Source organism: Lutjanus erythropterus, chromosome 13 (genome assembly GCF_056507025.1).
Source record: "Lutjanus erythropterus isolate fLutEry1 chromosome 13, fLutEry1.hap2, whole genome shotgun sequence".
Lineage (NCBI taxonomy): Eukaryota > Metazoa > Chordata > Actinopteri > Lutjaniformes > Lutjanidae > Lutjanus > Lutjanus erythropterus.
In genome coordinates this window covers 29,618,514-29,639,914 of record NC_139329.1, presented here as the reverse complement: position 1 = coordinate 29,639,914, position 21,401 = coordinate 29,618,514, and the positions used below count along the sequence as shown (strand labels likewise).

At 38.6% G+C, this 21,401-nt stretch overlaps 1 protein-coding gene across 1 annotated transcript; it reads right to left on the bottom strand.

Annotated features, from left to right (window-relative positions):
* Positions 1-2,938: 2,938 nt before the first annotated feature.
* Positions 2,939-15,537, bottom strand: LOC146316808 (uncharacterized). Its single transcript, XM_084734409.1, has 11 exons — positions 15,486-15,537; positions 8,755-8,903; positions 7,848-8,036; positions 7,132-7,193; positions 6,916-6,969; positions 6,737-6,835; positions 6,484-6,619; positions 5,846-5,964; positions 5,011-5,106; positions 4,585-4,695; positions 2,939-3,636 (listed from the first exon to the last, which is right to left on the bottom strand). Exons 1-11 carry the CDS (start codon positions 15,491-15,493, stop codon positions 3,574-3,576), a joined length of 1,086 nt encoding a protein of 361 aa, XP_084590535.1. The 5' UTR covers positions 15,494-15,537; the 3' UTR covers positions 2,939-3,573.
* Between the last annotated feature and the right edge of the window lie 5,864 nt (positions 15,538-21,401).

Sequence of the window (21,401 nt, the reverse complement as noted above, 5' to 3'; positions counted from 1 at the left end):
TTGGGTCGTCAGTTAACCAAAAGATAGAAAAAGGGCCTAGATGGAAAAAGATCTCACTGTACACATAATATGATTCTCTGTGTTGTGTGAGAGTGTATTTCTGATTCTAAGCTTAAGAGTTTACTGTAAGGCTCTGCCACTTCTAAGCTCTTCTGATCTGATCCTCCTACAGTGTGAAAGTGTTCTCCTGTGCTCTCCAGCAGCAGCTACACTAATCTCCTCCACAGTGGATCCCTGCAGCTTCACAGCCAGAGCGATTGATCGGCTGCATCAGGATGCCACCTAAATGCTTCCTTAAACAAAAAAAAGTTTGTCAAGTTTGTCATTTTGCGTAATCTCACAGTTTAATGTCAGTTTAGTTAAGATTTTTCTCCTTCTCTGCTCATCTGATTAATTTCGTGCAGCCATGACCTCGCTGCGTCACACATGCTCATTACTAAGAGGCCAGTGGTGTCTGAAGTCCAAAAACAAACACTGACCCACACACACACTCATGCCATGCCCTTTTGGCATCACTCGCCCCATCAGTAATGGTCGCTCACTTCATGATTTGCTCGTTCTGTGAGTGATGGACAGATCCCCCCTCAGCATCACAAAAGAAAACACCTGTTTGAATCTGCCTAATCCTTGCCAGCGGCCCTGCTCTTGCGGCTCTCGGGGGCCCCGTCTAATCCGCCACAAGGGCACCAGGCCAAGGCCAGGACAGATTAGACCCCCAAAATCCATCTATCCATCCATGCACACACACCTCCAAGTCTGCCCCCCATAACGAGTGTTTGAATCGGCCCCTTAATCCTTGGACTCGGCGGAGCACACAGCCTCCTTCCCCCTCAACCCAAACCTAATCTCCATGCATCCCCTTCATACCCACTAGCAGACCTGGCCCAGCCTCCTCCCCTCCACCTCCTTTCCCCTCCCCCGGTGGGGCTGAAAGCCCATTGATTTGTTGATTTCTCTTCTTTTGTCTGCGGCCGGCCGAGTGTTAACGGGACATCCAGGGTCCGGGGCCCAGTGCCAGGACTTTTGGCATGGGAGATTAAGGTCCTGATCTGGGCATCTGTCACTGCCCAGTCCCCCTTCTCCCTGGAGGCTCCAGGAGAGGCCTTTCCTGCAGCCATTTTCAGTACAAACGTGCTGCTTTAAAAAAAAAAAAACATAAAAAGCTCAGTCACATTAAGAGAAATCTTTTGCAAGTATAGTTTGCAATAGTTTGCATTGCATAGTTTACAAATAAAACCAGACCACCAACCAGAAGTACACACTGTGTAACTGTACATGACACAAGAGGACACATGCACAGAGTACACAGCTGTTTCATACACACTCATACAAAAATTAAGAACTGTAGGAGCTAGAACTGCCAAACTGTAGATGTGGTAGTGATAATCTGCAATATTAAAGAAGAGATATTTACATAACTGTGTTCCAAGACAATGTAGTTTATGAAGTGATGATGTTACTGGTGTTGAGTAGACTAATATATCATATATTAGTTTTCTCAACACTAGTAACATCATAAACTCAACCAATCTTGCTAAAATAATGGATAGTTACCATGGATTGTTCATTTGTATTTATTTATGTATTTGCTTATTATGGTCATAATTTAACTGTATTCATTCAGTATTGGGCAACAGGGTTTACCTTATTTCTTTTTTTGTTTGTTTGTTTTTTAATATGTAACAGTATTGATCATTGTGGGATGAAGAAACATTTCATTATTATTGTGTTGTTATGTGTAACTTCTACTTACATATCAGCTTTACATCAAATATTTTGTCATTTCCATCACAATTGTAACAATTACTATGTTTCACAAAATAAGATAAGGCAAAAATTAAAGGTAGAATGAGTAGGATTTGTAACTTGTTTTTGTAAACACACCAGAGAGTTAGCTGATTGTATAGGACATCATATACTGAAGTTTTTGGGCTGGTAAAGGATCCAGAGAAAAGTAATGAGAAAATAAGCAGGTACTGGTGGAGGGCGACGTCTCTGTGGATGCAGGTGCCTCCACACACCTCTGATGGGGCATGGTTGATGATTGAGAGTGATTTTTTCTTTTTTTTATGAGTCTATGCATTGTTTTTTGGGGAAATCCTGCAAAATAACATGTAAACTGGTCAAATGAAGCTACCCAACAAACAATACCAACATCATAGTTCATGAAGTTCATAAAGGCATCCATAGAGTTTCCTCAGACTATGTCTCCATCTAGTGGTGACAAGTCCTACATGCAAACTGTAGTGGATGGATTTTCCTCAGGTCAGGGAGATTAAATTTATATGAAAGCGCATGTTATTTTAATACACCAGTTCCATCATTATTATTTGTGTAAAGTGTAATTGCTTTTGTATGGGTCTGTGAATTACAAAATTATTTTTAATATAAAGTCACAATTGTTTAACAACAAAAAGCAAAACCTACAAGCCAACATTTGCCAAAAAAAAGTAGATTTTGAAGAGGTTTAAAGAATATAATGCAGCTTGATTGGGACATACAATTATGCAAAATATTTAGAAATTATGGAATTAAAGATATTTGACTGAATAGGATTAAAGCACAAAATAAGTACAGTGATTTTTAGCAACTTATGGGGTAACATGTTTCACAACTTACTTTCTACAATGCACAGGTATATACGTATTTCTTCTCCTGTTTACTGCCTGTCAATTCCATTTATAAATTATTCTGAGTGAGGAAGTATTTCCTTAATAGCATATTTGACCATGAACTGTTACAAGTGGAGTAACATTAAAAATTTTGCTTATGTCGCCATCTGGTGGCTGAAGTTCCTGGAGATGCTTGTTTTTGTATTGACATGAAGACAGAGCATAATAAACATGAAGAAACATCATTACATTAATGCATAATATATGTTCATGAAATAGTAAACCACATGGGACGTTTAGTATGAGAATAAAATCAGAAAAACAAGTTTTGGTTTATATGGCTTTTACTGAATAAGGCACATAAGAATGGTGTTCTTCTGATGACTTCAGAGTAAAAACAGGATTTGAACTTTACAAAAAATAGGGAAACATTCTCACGGTCAGTTTCAAAGGCTTCGCTGCATTTAACAAAATCTTGGTGTGCGTCACACTGTAATTTAACTGTACAGTTGCAAAACTGCATTATAACTGCACAGCGTGAAACAGCTCACCGCCAGAATGACAAGTTAAACCAAAATAACTCATTCACTTCCAGCTATCAGCCACAACACTACAACTTACACCAGCTTTAGACAAATAATGTGCGTATCTTTATATTTAAATTTAAATTTGGATGCAAACAAAAAATACAATTAAAAACATGTTTCAAGGACTCTTAAAAATGAAAATATTTGATATTTTCCTTTTTATATCACAAATTTCATTCTAATTAATTTTTTTTTTTTAATTAAAACTTTTATGTTTTAAACAATTAAAATACCTGACAAGTGTGGTTAAAATGAATAAAACATGATGATCATGTATAATGTCCATAGACAGAGCTGCATTAAGTGGCTCAGTGTGAACTTCAAGAGGAGCCGAAGTGCCAGATTTCCAACGCTGAGGATGTTGACTGGACGGACTAATTGGAGATGAGTTTGTCACATGGCAGTGGTTTGACGCCAATCTTCTTCGCACACTCGTTCTGCAGAAGAAGGAAAAAAAAAAAACGCGAACGAAATCAAGTTAGCTTCATCTCAAAGGCTTTTTTCTTTGATGGCACTCTCATGTCTCATGTCAGGAAATACGAAGCTACCGCCAGCAGCCGCTCAGATTAGTTTAGCATCAGAGCTGGAGGCCTAAATATGAAGATTTAGGATACAGACATGAGAGTGGTGTCAATCTTGTCATGTCTTGGTAAGTGATAGCTTTTCTACTGGGGATGTTATTAATCAATCATTAATCAATTAATCACCATTAAGAATTTAATTTGCAGAAATGGTGATGATTGTGAGACATTGTTTTGTCCGGAGCAGCCATTTGTAGGAAACTTTAAGAAAATGAAAATGAGAAAAAAAGAGAAAAATAAGTGTGTTTTCTATCTTACTGTTAGCATTTTCAACTATTGGTTAAGAAACTTTGCAACCATTTTATCCACAAACGAACAACTTCTGCTGCTGCATTTTCTCAGTTAACTACTGCTCTCACACTTTCTGTCAAAGTCATATCAATAATGTATTGTAAGCACATTCATAACACATTACAATGCATTTATAATGCTTTATAAAATTCTTTAGAAAATGCTTATAATCATGCTTGATAGCTTATAAGAAGGTTTATGAAGATTTATAGGTGGTGAACATAATTTTTTTTATAATTTATTATTGTCCTATAATTTATAGGACACAGAGAAATAATGTATCATAACATCTTATAAATTCTAAGTTTCTGAACTGGATTCATGTCTTTTAACATCAATAACACACTATAGCATGACTTAGTGAGCTTTAAGTAAAGTGACAACACTGTATAAGGTTAACAGAAATTGTATGATGTTTATAAGACATTAATTCATTTCAGAAATTTAGAATGTTTCACACCATGACCACATAATTGTTTTGTTTGTTGGTTTGTTTTTTTTTGCAGTTTTTACCATGTAATTGACGACGTTGATGTGGTAGGGGATCCCGCCCATCTGCTCACACTTCTTCATGTTCATCCTCTCTGGATCCCCAGCAGCCAAAACAGGAGTGTCAGCGTCGGCCTGCAACAAATAGCAGCAGCGACCAAATGACACTTAAACCAATGAACTTTATTTATTTTTAAATTATAAAAGACTCAGAGGTTGCAATCATTGGACATTATCTACATATATTCCACCTAACAGAGCTCTTTCAGTGCAGCCATGTTGCTGCTATTGTGCATGTTGGCTCACTGGAAATGCTGTGCTACACTAAATGGAACAAGGCCTTGATTCATATCATTGGTATATTTTCTATATTATTTCAATTTAACATGGCTGCCGTGCAAAAGGTCTATTGGTTTGTGTATCAACATTGCAGCAGTAGGATCTACTCACCGGCTCCATTCCTCTATGGATGGACAGCAGGTCGGACATCCTGTCGGTGAACCCGTCAGCAAAGTTCTCTGGGTTGATCGCCACAAAACACTGACCCTGAAAACACAACACAGACGATGACGACACCTTGAACTGACTCAATACAAACAGCAGAGGGAGCCGGGACATGATGTAATATTGCCTACGTCCCACTCATTGATTGTGCTTATCTTTTAGATAACAGTGGCTGTCAAAGACTGTGTTTCAACATGAAAAACTTGGCTCGCAAAAACCAAAATTAAACTGTCATGTCTCTTTGTTGTGTTTGATTGAGAACTGATCATTTTATCAACTTTGTTTCTGTCCAGCTAATCATCACTGTGCTGTAAAACAACTTCTCTTGTGCATTTATAAGAATTATATTTTATTAGTAGTGTGGGAACTTTTACTAAATTATCAAGATGCTTACTTAACTGATTAGTAATCCCAAAAGTGAGCATTATGCCTGCTCAGTCACAAGCTCCAACTTGTAGTGGCTTAACTACTATGACTAGAAGAACATAACACACCTATATTATGAAACTGGTGGCTTTTATTTTAACTGGTAGCTGACAGTTTTCCAGTAAATCCCCTTGATGATGTCTGAAGGGATGTAACTGCACCCACATTGAAATGGATAAATGTGGCTTTATACAACTTTTAAGAATGCTGACAAATATTTTTCGGTCTGTTTCATTTCACAGACAAGAAGGCTAACTTTCATCGTGTCACTAACACATTATGAAAACAAGTTAACGGGGTTAATGTGTCCTCTTCTAAACACAACAAAACACAAGCCAAGAAAAAGGAAACACACCAGGTTGGCAATGCGGTCTGTTACTTTCCACGTGCGGATGTGTTTGCTGTACATGCCACCGGACAAGATACCACAGAACACCTCTACCATCATTCCCAGACCGTAACCTTTGTACCCTCCTGTGGGCAAAAACACACAGACACGTCAGTTGTTTCATGTAGACAGACGACAAATACAACAAATATACTTTGTCAATCAGGCCACGTCACAGAGAATCAAGCCAGAGCCCTTGTGGATGGTGCATTATTGCACCCTGCTCAGTATTGCTGTCACTTCTTGTCTTTCATCCACATCTTTCCCTTTTATATATAGTCCTACCAAGACCCACAAGGGTCATATAGTGAAAAAAATACATAAGAATGTGTAAAATGAGTGTGCAAATTTGTAAACCTGAAGGGGAAAAATATTTAGATGCAATAGGAGCCCAGTCAAAGTAAGCGCTTTGACAAGAGGTACATTTCTGATATGCGTCAATCCAGGAATGTTTAGTTTGTAGTAGTTTTTCTTTTAAAATGAAAGAAATAGAAAGAAGTATAGAACAGTATAACATCAGTATTATATTTCAATGGCATGCTAACAGAATGAAAAAAAAACATGTTTTCCCTCCCTGAGCAGACTTTTGTCAGCTGGTTTCTCACCTGTGGCTTCACTGCCGCCGATGGGCACCAGTCCTCCGCCATTCAGGACTTTCTTGGGGTCGGTGTTCAGCTTGCCCTGGGCGTCACAGCCCCAGCCCTCGGGGATGGGGTCTCCACGCCGTTCATAGAGCTCCACCTGTGCACACGAAACATAATAAGTAGAGAATAAGTAGACCTTAATAGCTGTTAAAAATGATAAACTACTTCATAAGTGCGCATCATACTACGAGTTATGACATAAATCTTAGCTTACCTTTCCAAGTGCTACTGCAGATGTGGCCATGTCCAGGACAAAGCTGTCTCCGTCATTAGCAGGAGCTGCCACACTGATGGGGTTGGTGCCCAAAGTGCACTACAAACAGCAGGTTCACAGTATAAAAATGAGGCACAGAAGTCACACAGTTTATTCTGCAGAATGATTAATAAATTTACCTCTTTACCACGTGTGGGGACCACCAGTGGGGACGTGTTGGTGAATGACATGCCCTGTGTTGGTCAGATTGGATTATTAGACACACAATTAAAATCATTTAATAAAAAAGCACATTTACTTCCTTTGTTAAATAAAGGAAATTTAGTTTGAATTACATTCATGAAGTTCTACTGAAAATGGCAAAAACCTGAGAAGCAGATAAACATTTCACTCACAATCATGTTTTCCTTCACAGCTTGCGTTGAGTAGTATCCGGCAATACCATAATGGTTGGAACCTAAGAGGAAAAGAAACAAAATTTGTTGACTATTCTCATGAAATAAAATTCTTCTTTGTCTCTGTTCTAGAAGGGGTTCGGTTTCATTCAGTGGATCATCACTGTCTGCCCCCACCCCTCTCTTGTATGGTGTACCACAAGGATGGTGCTTTGTATTTTTATTTCCTTTGTACATGTTACCCCAAAGGCACATTTTGAAAATGTATGGAGTGTCGTGTTACACTGGTGACACACACTTGTAGCTCCCTTTAAGACCTGGCAGCTCTGATACCCTGTTTGACAGCCACTGCCCCAGGCTGCCTTTAACATGTACTGTATAAATACTTCTTTGATAAACAATAAAGGGATTTTATTGTCAAACCCTGTTTAGTCATTCAAAGTAACCAGTACTGCACAGTCATCAGACACCACATTGCTTTTGGTTTCTCTTCTCCTACACTTAATTACCTGTTACCTGAGCCAAACACTCTACAAATCTTTTAATAGTGAAGAAAATCTTTTTATGAATGCTGTACATTCAGATCAAATACAGATCTGCATCTGAAACCTGACCAGGTTTTTGTGAAACAAGAAACAGGATATGCACACATTTCTGATGTCCAGGACACCTCTACACCCGTACAACAACTTTAGGTTAAAGAAATCCGGACTCACCGTGCGCCACCACCCAGCCAATGCCGACTTCCTTGGCCTTCTTGATGGCCAGATTCATGCAGAAGTTTCCCACCACTGGACCCAGGAGGTTCTTCCCGTCCACCAGTGCTGTGGCTGCAGTCTCCTTCTCCACCACAGGCTCACCGTCCTTCGCACAGATTCCTGACTGGATGTCCTTTACATACATGTCTGTTGAAAAATATAGACTGTAAGCACAAACAATATTTAAATACAGACACAAAAATATTCTTGTCAAGGAGTTGAAAGCTTGCAGATGAAAATAAATACCTAAGTATAAAGAGTTTTAATACATAAACACACATCTTAAAGTACAAAAAATACAAAAGCATAGCATTTATGACAACATTACATTTTGCATGTTAGGCTTACCAGTCTTACTTACTTGTGAGTCACAGTTTAAACACCTTTTTCTTCTTTCCCACTACAATTGTCCTGCCTCTTTTAAAAGCACAATACATAATCGCCCCTGCCTCTAGGGACCTCTCTTACATCAAACCAGTAACAAAAGAGGTAGTTTGATGACATTGTTTGGCAGCGTGGGATTATGGGACTTTTTATCTTCACTGTTCTATCCGATCATGTCTATCTGATGACACAGGCAGAAATCATGTTCATGGACGAGGTAACATTAAAGTTTTATTCCTGTTAAATTTAATCATGATTGGAGACTCCCCTTCTCTCTGTGACATATCCAGCGTATCTCTTATTTTTCTGGAATTTATAGCAACTAGTGGCTAGTAGGAAACTCACTATTACCTTGAATAAAACATGGATTTCTCTGGGTTTGACCACTGTTGGAAACATTTGGTGTTTTTTGACAGGTTACATATTACAGCTTTATATCGAACATGCAGTTAATGTGATCAGCTCCCTGGGTCCAACTTACCCATCCTGTTGAGTCCATGGCTGTAGTGGCCCCTGTGGTCTCCCTCCACCAGCACCTCGGCCAGGCTGCGGGCGTGATGTGGCTGTGTGCCGACGGCTGTCATACATCTCTCGATGAAGCCTTGCACCTCCGATTTGCTAATCAGACATCTGCAGAGGGGAAAAGTTTATAATCTCATGATTTTATTCTCAAATATGCAATATTTTGAAGTTAAAGGATTTTTTAAAATAATAAATAACCCTCTGGTATGCTTTGCTTTTGTTTGGAAATGAAGATTATTTGCATTCACAGCATGACTGCAGTGCAGTGACACAGTAAAAGGCAAAAAAAAAGAGTGTTTTATTTGGTTAATGTGTATTACAGTGGGTTGACTGCTCACATTTCATCCCTCATGTCTCTTGTGATGATCGTTCCTCTGACGTAATGGAGTTGCAAATCAAATTTGACCTGAGCTACTCAGTGCCAGAAAGAAAAAAAATCAATTAAGCCTACACAATCGTTTTTTTTTTGGGTCATGTTCTGTTTCTCATACAAGAACAGAACAGACAGTCTGACTTTTGACCCACAAAGCAAAGGTAATCAAACCTATTGCAATGTGTTCCCAGTACGTTCTACACCAAAGTCCTGCAAGGGTGAACCCTTCTGTTGCCCCACATTTTATAGGTTTTGACGGACTGGACAACCCCAGAGTCTGAAGTCCACCCTTAGCAATTGCGCAACCTGTGACCATATAGGTTGATGCATGTCATGACTGTTTAACTGTGCTGGTGTTACATTACGATGTTAGTGGAAACAGAGAAATTCTGATAGAAAAGCCACCGAGAATAAAACTGCAATCTCTGTTGACTTTCCAAAGGAATGATGAGTTGTGCGAATTTAAAAACTGGCAGAACATCATGTACCAGAAAAATTGTTTCTCTCTCTCCACAGGGACACAAACAATAAACACTTGTGTTACTGAGTCTGCTTCTGTCATAGTTAAAGTCATGTGCATGAGAGCCGCAATAATTACACAGGATGTTTGAAAGATGTGCTCAGCGAGGGTACTGACAACACATGGCAAGAACTACAGTGGACAGTCATTGTGCCTTTAATTCTACGATAAAACTTTTTGAGAAGAAAAATGAAATCATGAAAATGTGCTTTTCAATAACAACACATTTGGTCAAACATGAAATATGTAAGCAGAGCTCAACAATAAGGATTGCCCAATTACCCAGGGCAAGTAAAGTGTCACATTGGGCTAGTAAATCAACTAAAAAGAATGAAACACATTGTTTTTCCAAGAGCTGATGATGGAAATAGCTTAGCAGTGAGCCATTTTGCTTCCTTCTCATCTCTGTTGAGACTTGCATGTGTCCAGTACCGATCGGGACACTCAAGAAATGAATGTGAAGAAAATCGCGAAAACTCCAACTTTGTTTAGCACAATTTGCTGCAAGTTTGAGAGCATGGTGTTTTTTAAAAGCCTGTAAAACTTTACCAAAAATCTTGCTGAAGTCTCATAACATGAGCTGGCAACATCTGGCTTCCATGGCAGCCAAGAGGGCTGCCAACAGGGCCGTGCCAGTACTTTAACGAAACATGAACGCTGAGGTAAGTCAAATAATCTGAAAACTACGGTGTGTCATGTTTCAAAAAACACACAGTCATTCACTGAGTACTCCAGTGTGATTGGTCTTAAACAGAAAAACGGACCTGAGTAAACAATATCATGCAAATATGGCTTGTCAAAGGCATCACTTGATAACCGCTACTGCATAAAGCAGTTTTTGTTGGGTACTGATGGCCAGATGAAGCCTTATGAAGTTTTGGGGCTTTCTTTCTATTTGTGCCAAAAAAGATTTTAAGTTGGAAGAAAACACAGTGATATCTCATAGAGGTTATAACAGCCCTCATATATGTGCAATAAAGCTCCAAGAATCTGCATTAAATAAGTCTATATTGTGCAACATGTTGCAGTAAAATCATAAAATGCTTAGATAAAGTATTTTTGGTGACATTTAATATTTCTGTATCTTTTTAGTGTTGTTAAGACTTGCAGCAGAACCAGTTTTCAGTGACTTAAACTGTGCGCAAATTGTTCATTTAAAAAAAGGAAAATATATCCTGTTTTGTGTGCCTTTTTTTTATACTGATATTGTACTGAAGTTAAAAAAATCTGCCTTCGTGACAATCCTGTGCCACATGCTTGACTAAACGAACAGCACATGGCCCCTCAATCAGCACCAGATGCAAAATGTTACATCACCATTGTGGCGGAGTATAGACTGTCATGTGAAAATGTAACTGAAAACTAAAAATGTAAAAAAAAAAAAAAAAAAAAAAGGATTTGCCCATTTAAAAACTGTGCAATTACTGTTCTTCTATGCCAAAGAACAACAGAAAGATGACAATTAATTCATTAAAAAAAATCATCATCTGAAACTTAACAGCAAAATCTTCAAAAATGGTTTGTGCAGAAGTTGTTCATTAAAAGTTGCATCTCACTGAGATTAAACGCCTTTGGACGGGTAATAAAGTATTTCATTTCTTCATTCTCTGTTGTCTTTCTCATTCTGCACTCCTTCCCTTCTTCCCTTCATTGTACTTTGTGGTTTTCGATGGTTAGAGGGAAGTCGTAACTTTTGGAATGCACCATAATTGGGTCCAGATATGGGCTATAGGCGAACTGGCTCTGCCTGGTAATTGGACGATTCTGAGTTCCTCTCCAGTAAGTAACATTGTGTTCTGTGCAAACAGCTTTGGTCAAAAACCCATACTTGATGCAAATAATTAAATCTCAGGCAGTTTGGATCTGGATGCTTGTTAAATGATTAATCTCCTTTCCACTGGTTTGCTGAAACTGAAGCAATTGCACATTCAACTTGCTGTGATCTAGTTATAGTTTAGTATCTGATGGTGAGACATGCAACTCGTGATCACACATTCTGACAGAAATCTAAAGATCTCCGAACAACAAATTTGAATTCTTACACTGAATTTCCTTTTTGAGGCAACTCACTAACTGTTCCAACACACTGTTCCATTCTGACTACAAGTTTTATGCGAGAACAGTTGTGAAATTTTCTCTTCTGCTGTTACTCATTAAGAGAGCCTGCAAAATGAAACACAAACACAAACAAGAGTTAAAAACAGGACACTGTGTACACTCACAACCCACAGCTCGTCAGCTCCTCCTATTTCTTACTGCAACCAAAGCGCTTTCTGCTTTAGTTTTAATCCAGCAAAGCATGAAAATGAAGCATGAAAAGCAGTTAGATGAAAGGATCAATATCACTCATGACACCACGCTAGATATGAAGCTACAGCCTGCAGTCAGTTAGCATAGCTTGGCATAAAGACTACTAATCAACTTCATATACATTGCTTGTTTAATTTGTACAACAACCTACCGTTTTAATATTTCAGTTTTTTAGTGGGGACCAGTAACACCCTGGAGTCTCACCTGGTTGCCTGGGGACTATTTCTGCCAGTACTCATATAATCCTATGCAAAACAGCTAGTTTTAATTTTCACTCTATGCGTTTCCAGTCTTCATGCTAAGCCATGGGTTCCCAAACTTTGTTATATCGATAGATGCACATTTAAAGTCTTCATAGTCAATCAGTGATCAAACGAGGATCAATCTGGGATCACTATACATTACAATAAATCAAAACAACCAGCCCTTTTTCTTCCCTTGTTGTTCAGACTAGGGTTGTCATGTCCACAGTGAAACATCGCAATGGACGATGATAATGTCATTGGAAACACACTGGTCAGTGCCCACCACCACTCTAACCAGGTTTTTGGAGGGTTTGCCTAATTGTGCAGGTTTAATAAGAAAATAACTCATGGACATGGAGATGTAACACTTGTGCAATGACCAGCAGCTTCTTTTTATTACTTTACAGACCTGAGTTTTAAAACCACTGTGCTGAGCTAAGCTAACTGGCTGCTCGCTCTAGATTCATGTTTAGAAAGACAGCAGAAAAGACATCTGCACACCAATTTAGCTGGGCTAGAAAGCTACAAAAAATTTTAACAAACTGTGATAAATGCAAGAATAGTTTATTAAAATAAGGCATGGGTGTTCAAACAAAAGGTGCATATTGTGCAAAATATAAATACATAATAAACAGTTTTTTGTTTTTTTTTGTTTTTTGCAGTGTAAGCACCTTTTGTTTGCATGCTGATGACTCTAGATACATATTTACCATACAGGTATAAGAGTGGTGTTAATCTTCTCATCCACCTCTCGCCAAGAAAGTGAATCAATTACAACTCCCCAAATGTTGAACTACAGTGTTGCCAAGTATTCAGCAGCCTGTCAAGCTATAATTTGAGACCTGTCTAACACATCAATCAATTAAAGTCACATGCAACTTATGCATCCATAGTTCATTTATGCTGTTGCTGCTGCTGAAACCCCTCACTCATTGTAGACGATCAATAAAAAGAAGGGACGTAAACACTTTTTCTATGCAAACCTTTAGCAACTCTGGACTCTTTCATGGCGAAATGTCAGTTTCTCTCCAGACACAGCTTTTCACCTTTACCCTAGTCTGCAGACCCTCCTCCCTATGTGGACACATGGAAACCATGTCAGGGTCGTCTCTGGCATTCATAAAGGGTACCAAGGAGGTTGGACTTGGGCTGGGGGATAGGGGGCTGCACCACGCAGCAGCCCTAATGAAATCCAGAATGGAGCCCATTTAGGTATGGAGGCGTTCTCAGTAGAAACTTATGCAATGCGTTACGTAAGGAAAAGGTAAAGACCCTATGGGACATAGAATTTCCTGAGAGGGGTCACGGATAAGGGAAAACTTTGACCAGGGATTCTTGGTGGAAGTGTGACACCTTCCAGACAAAATCCTTGTCAGGCTGTCCCAAGGTCACACTGAGTGTTTGTTTAGGAGCTATATACAGAAAATGCTGTTATGTATGGCATTTCAAACATAAAAGGTTGGTATTGTCCATGCCCTTCCTACCTTAAATATAAGAGGTAGATATGTCTAATTAAAAGGATGCATAAGAATCTGACTTTGACTGAATTCTATTAAGGCAATGTGTGTATCCAAGGATCAAAGGGGAGGGAGGCGTCTCCTTTACTGGTTCATGTTACAAGTGTAATGGGACGTGCGTGACTTAGAAGGGGCCAGTGCTCTCCTATAGGATGAACACACGAAAAACACAATGGAAACAGATCCACTCAACAGCTGTAATTACGCCAAGGTCTCTATCCTTCAGAATATAGTAGTTGCATCATTCATGTCACGTGTAGGACAAACTGACTTGGAAGCTTGTCTGGAATGCGTGTGTCTATGTCATTACTTGTTGGGTGTTTATTGAACATTTTGGAATCAGCTGGACTCAAGTACGCCTGATGTACAGACGGCATTGACTGGTTTGTGGCTACTATTTTATGTTTTTATTGTTTCATTTTTTGGTTTTAGTATAAGTTCACAGGACCTCAGAGAAAAGTGGTTTTCAAACTGGGGTCCAGGGACCAATAGGGGTCCTTGATTGGGTCATAGAGGAGTAATTTTTTGTCACATTTTTTTGGAAGTTAGAGCAACAAGGTAAGAAACAGGGTTGGTGGTTTTGACTGATCGTAATTTATACAAATCTTAGTTTGAACACTGATTGAAGACTTTTTTTTTATCTTCAAACATTAAAAAAGAAATTACTCAAAGGAGATTCCTTAGGATGAAATCCTCTCCAGTTGGGTTTCTGTTGTCTAAGATGCATCCATTGTGGGGGTTCTTGATATAAAGATATGTAGGGCACTAAAACAGTAAACTTTCACCGCTATTTTTAATAATTATAGTTAACAATAATTTAAAAAAAAAACATAAATAGAGGAAAATATATTACCTGTATTAAGAAAAAGGATCAAATATAAATAAAATGCTGCTTATAAAGCTAAAAAATAAAATCAATCTGCATTATGGTCTGTTTCATTCAGGAAAATATCAGATAACATATATGCCGATACATGTATATACCTGTGATAGGCGAACATTTGCTCAATGATCAGGGATGGATCAGATTACTTTGAAGTCAAACACACTTTTTCATGCATGAATAGAGCACTGTCTGTCATGACAAAAGTTTCAGAATTTTAAAACTGTCATATTTTTCTAAATATCTAATAAAAAATGTAATCTTTGACAGTGCAACTATCATCTAGACCTGGGCTGATTAAAGTGATTACATGTAATTTATTACGACCCAACCCTGCAAATAATGTTAGCAATGGATATATCGGTCGGGCTCTGATGTGAGCATGAAAAGTTCTCTTTATGTGAAGGAGGAGCAAAACAAATCAGACAATAAGGATCTTTCAGTTTGTCAAAAAGCATGCTGCTCTTGGTACAGATAGCGGTTTGAGTGGGGCCAAAAATGCACATTAAAAATGCACGAAAACTGCTGACTTTACTTTGCTTATGTAATATAAATTGCAGACACCCAAACACATATTTAGTGAAAAGTGAGAGGATGAAGAATGAATCAGGAGCAAAACAATCAAACACATTGTAGCTTTTCATGTAAAAGTTATATATACATATATAAAAGACTACAATGACTAAATATCTAAAGGTGGAAAACTGTCTTACTTTTTTCACTGCTGTAAGTCAAGACATCAAGAAAAAGTCTGTTTCAGTTGGCTGTCCTGTCCTGCACATCCTTCACATGCTAATTGATCCTTGATCCCCTTTAATTGGAGTCCAGTCTGGAGCCCTTACCTGCTCATGTTGACTGTCCTGCTGCGTCTTGTTCCTTCAGATCGATTTGTTACTCTTGGCTCTGGCGCTCAGACTCAACCAACTTGATCTTCAAGCCTTTTGGAAACGCCCAGCAGTGTTGTCAGATGTATAGGTGTCCTGTCTGTGGGCGTGTTGGAGGAGAGGCTTCGTAGGGGGAGTCGGCTCGACTCTCAGCAGCAGGCCTGTTCTGGCGTGGCAAGGTCGCGGGGCTCCAGGCGTTGTGTAAACTTTGCATTTTGCTGCTTCAGTGTTTAGCGTGATAGGTGTGCTACCTTTGCAGAGCAGAGCACATGTTGTACTGGCGGGTAATGCCCCTTAAAACCATACAAGGACATCCTCTAGTTCATCCACAGGGTGCTCAGCTTAATTGCATGATACTCCTGTCAAACTTTTGACATACTTTTTCCTTATCTTTGGGGTGCAGTGCAACTGCATTGATTGGACCTTCCTAAATATCTTATTAAAAATAATAATCATCTCCCAAAATAATAATTGATTTCTTTGTAACTGCAAAAACAGCCAGCTCCCTCACAAGCATTACAAAACACCCACAGGACTCCTTCACTATGGAAACAATCCTGAGGGATTTTCCATATTCAGGGACTTCTTTGTAAACAAATAGAGATGCTGGCTGCAGAATATATAAGAAAAATAAAACTTTACGAGTCCTTTCGGTCAACACAGTCTGTTTGAAGTCAAAGTCACCGGTGCTTGTTTTGAAAAGGGGCATGTGGCTTCAGGCTAAGGTGTAGTCAGTTACACAACAGACAGTGGGAAAGAAGATGAGTTGCCAGAAATGAATGACTGGTTGCTCCCTCTTGTGGTCCAAATCTGTCTTTGATTAACTGTTCTGTACTTCTTGTACTGTTGATGAATGGGGGAGGTGTCCGAACAAGCTGAAAGATCCTGCCATGCAAAATGGCAGTAGATGTTTGAATCGAGCTTAAAACTGAACACCACTGTAATCTGTAATTGTGTATGCTTTTGTTTTTCTGCTGTCTTAACTGAAACAGTCCCTCCAGGAAGTTGCAATGTTGCAGTCACAACAATTAAAGCAAATTCAACCAATCCCCATGGATTCTGTACAGCTTTGCAATTTTGTCAAGCCACTGCACAAATTTGACCAATTATTGAGATCCACCAATCATAGCAGTCCCCTGCACAAACATCATATATATGTCTCAACTTGCAAAACATTTATTCAGGAATACAAATACAGAAAAATACTCAGTTGTTTCTAGTAAGGCCATCTATGTGGCATCGTTGTAAATGGTCCAAATTTCCATTGTTGTGTATGTAAAAACAGAATGCAATGATTTGCCAGTACTTTTCAATGTGTCTTTAACTGAATACAGTAGAAAGACAAGATGTTTAAGGTTCAAACTGATAGACTTTGTGTGTTTTTGGAAATATACACTCATTCTGTATTTGATGCCTGCAACACGTTTCACAAAAGTTGGGACAGGGGCAACAAAAGACTGGTAAAGTTGTGGAATATTCAAACAACACCTGTTTAAACACTCCACAGGTAAACAGGTCAGATGGTGAAAGGTGACAGTGTCATGGCTGTGTATTAAAGGGGCATCCTTGAAAAGCACAGTTCACAGGCAAGGACGGAGTGAGATTCACCATGTTGTGAAAAACTGTGTTGGCAAATAGTCCAACAGTTTAAGAACAACGTGTCTTAATACAAAAGTGTAAGGAATTTAGGGATTTTACCATTTACAATCCATAATATCATAAATCGCTGCATGAAAGAGGCCGAAGCCAACATCGAAAACCCATAACCTTTGACCCCTCAGGCAGCGCTGCATTAAAAACCCACATGATTGTATAGTGGGCTCAGGAACACTTTGGAAAACTGTTGTCAGTAAACACAGTTTGTTACTGCATCTAATAATGCAAATTAAGGCTCTAACATGCAAAGTGAAACCCATATATCTCATCTGAGATGAACGATGCAAAGTGGAAAACTGTGCTGTGGTCTGATGAGTCCACATTTCAGATTTTTGAAAATCATGTGTCCTCTGGGCGAAAGAGAAGGACCATCTTTTTTTTTTTACACGCATAAAGTTCTGCACAAAGCATCTGTGATGGAGCGAGGGTGTATTAATGCCCATGACATTATGGGTAACTGTCACATCTGTGAAAGCCCCCATTAATGCTATAAGGCACATACAGGTTTTGGAGCAACATATACTGCCATCCAGACTGCTTTTTTTCTGCAAGACAATGCCAAGACACATTCTGCACATGTTACAACAGCATGGCTTTGCAGTAAAAGAGTGACCTGCTTGTGGTCCAGACCTGCCTCTAACTGAAAATGTGTGGAGCATTATGAAGCACAAAATACAAAAACAGACTCCAGACTGCACCTGAAGTCGTATATCAAGTAAAAATGACAAAGAATTTCACTTTAAAAACTTCAGCAATTAGTGCCCTCAATTCCAAAACACTTTTAAACTGTTTAAAGAAAAGGAGGTGTAACACAGGGGTAAACATGACCCTGTCCCAGGATCAAATTCAGAGTGAATGTATATTTACAAAAAACAATAAAGTTTATCAGTTTGAACACTGAATATCTTGTCTTTGTACAGTATTCAACTGAATATAAGTTGAAAAGTATTTGCAAGTCACTGAATTATGTTTTTATTTACATAGCATCCAAATTTTTTTGGAACTGGGGTTTGTGTTTGCTGATTAAATGTTGTACTATTGATCTGAATCTGCAAAGTAACAAGTAACTTAAGTTATTCAATAAATAGAGTCGAGTAGAAAGTACAATATTTCCCTCTGAGATGTGGTGGAGTGAAAGTATAAAGTAAAAGAAATTGGAAATATTAAGTAAAGTACAAGCACACTAAAATTGTATTATAGGATAAATATACACAAAAAATAATGCATAGATTCTAATAATCCCTCTCAATCATCAGTGTAGCAGTGTGTAGCAGCGTCTACAACCGCAGAAACCCTGCCCTTATTTGTTGTTCTGGGAATGAGACTCAACAATCCACCATCTTTCTGCTGCATTTACGAACAGCAGCTGAAAAATTCTACTTATTCAATACTCGTGTGAATGTTCTGTGTTACTTTCCACCTCTGGTGCCGACTGAATATAATATCCTCACAGTTTAGGGCCTTGAAGCAGTTTCTGTCGTATGCACAGGCAGGCCCATATATGCAGAGACAGTATAGGATGATTATGTAACCCAACAGATGTATCCACTCTACAGAGAAGCCGTTGTGGCACTTTCTGATTTCGAAATCTGATAAGAGCATTTTTTTCACTTTTTAGGATTCATTTTGTATGAAACACGATTGCGATAACCGTAATGATTCTGCTGATTTTTAAATGTAGGTGTTCATTTGTGTTATGGTTCTTACAAGGAGAATACACTTTACAGTGGTATGTAGATTCAGAATGATTGCTGCAAAAAAAACACACATATTTATTAACTATTTAACCATTTAGAGGCACATAAAAAGGCCAATTTATTTTCTAGCATGCCGGGCATCTAAGGGCACTTTGTGGTGTTTCTTTAAACACACAGAGTGAGAGAGGTGTGTTTCTTTAAGCTGCTTTGTGGTGATGTTGTTTTGGTTTGTATTATATTTCAAGGTGTAGCCTAATATTGTTTAGTTAAGTGTGACATCTATCAATAACACACGTGATATTTTCCATTTAAGTATTTGGTGCGAATGTTTTAACGTTAAAAAGTCTGGATAGGATAAGTCAGGGAATCCTTTGAATCCTTTGAATCTCTGAAGTCCAGCAGGCCACAAGGGGTCAGGCACTCACGGGACATGGAAGTGAGGCAACCGAATAAGAGCTGAGTGGTTTAGATGCACGCAGTATATAACCACTGCTACATGGACATACAGTGACAGGAACATCATAGATAGACATAGACATGATAGCCTTGTGTGAACTCATATTTGGCACTGAAGCTTGTGAATAGACCGACCTCATACTTGGCTTTCATACGTTTGTCACTAAAAAGATAATGAGATACTTAAGGCTCATTTTCTCTGCAGTTTGCAAAATACTTTAACTGATTATGTAAAAGTGTGTTCTTTAACTTGCTTCAACCCAAAAAGCAAAGCTCTCAAAATACTTAATGATCCATAAAGGAAAGAAAATATAGTGCCGGTCTTTTCTCCAGACGTAAGCCTGTTTTTGATAATATCTTAACTTGGAATTTAACTTGGTCCTGGAACAGAGACAATAGTCTGAGAACAAAGGGCGTGGAAACGGGTTTAGCTGCCATACCACTAACCCATGTCCAGATCAAATTCCACAAGAGCCTCTGGTATTTCATACAGCATTATGATGACGTACTAACTGATTGTGTATTGATACAATACATTTTCAACCTTCTCATTGATAATGCAAAATTCAGTGCCTGATTACAAATGCTTCACCTGGAGTATGGATTATTGTAGAGCTCTGCAACCTCCTGTGTGTCTTATTACAGATGTCTTGTTGTACAACAAACACCTAATGAAGAGACAGATCTAGAAAATGTGGTCTTTTGTTAAAAGAAGCCTGTTTCCAATTAACGATTTAGTTCTGGGAAAATGTCTGTAGTGACAAAAGATCCCAGAGGCAAATTATGTTGAAATTTATGGCCCCTAAGAGTCATCACATGACTAGTTTAGACAAGAAAATGCAGCTTGAAGATTATAAAGGAGTCCTGTGTACCCAGGTTGTTGAGCCAGAAGATTATTAGCCTCCTTTTATGCAGCAGTTAACTTGTTTAAAAAATGAGTATTAATGGCAGCCACTACCTGATATAAATATACTGGGTTTCATGAATACTTCAATGTTGTTATCATCAGCATGTCTAAACAGCAACTATTCAAATTAAGGCTTAGAGGCTCAAAAACTTACTGCAATTAAATTGTCAGGAAGGTTTGAAGTATCCGTGCCTCTGTGTATATGTATGTATTTGTGTCCCTCTGTGTACACTCACACGTGTGAGCGTATGTGTGTACGGTACATTTAAGTGTACAAATGCCTGTATGTACATGCATGTGTGTGTCTGCATGTGTGCAGTTGTTTCATGGTTATTCTAACCAGATTGTCCTGTCCTAACATTTCGGTGCTACAGCATGACTTTTAACTCAACATTTACTTATTAGAAAATGTCAAACTCAAACATGCGGATGGCCATGAAACATATTGAACACATTAATTATCACCCATGATGAATCCTCTCCGCTTTGGATGCTCCGTGAGTTTTCCTCCTGCACCACTGCACCATCTTGTGTGCAATGTCAGCTTTGCACTCAGGCAGTACTGGCAGGCTTGGGGAGTAACAGATTATATGTAATGGGATTACATAATGTGGATGCAAAAAAGGTGTATGCAAAAAGTAATTGAATAAGCCAGCTTGCAGGCTTTTTTGGGGGGGCTTTGGACTTTAAGGAAGGTACTACTAACAGGTACTAATCATAGGCAGTATAAATAGGTGCAAATACAAGAAAAAGCACACATTCAAAGTTTTTATACAGGGGCAGCTATACATTTATAGGTAAGGCAAGAAACTGGACAACATAGTATATATACTAATAAGAACCAAGCATGATACTGAGTGAAACAGAAAGATAACTTGATGACACTGTACCAAAACAAGTTGTTTTAGGGTTATTAAGGTTGTTAAGGTTAATCAATTAGGTTTTAGACAAAAGATTAATTAAGGGTCAAAATATGTTACGTTATGCTTGGTTTGAGTTTGACCAAAAGTGAACTAAATGATTTTATAAAACTAATTTTAATGATTAAGTTTAGGTTTGTTGAACTTGACTCACACAATTGCACAAGTGTACGTACAAGTGTTCTTTCCATATGTATTCGTCCTGTTTCTCCAGGCCTCGGCTGTAGCGAACAGCTCC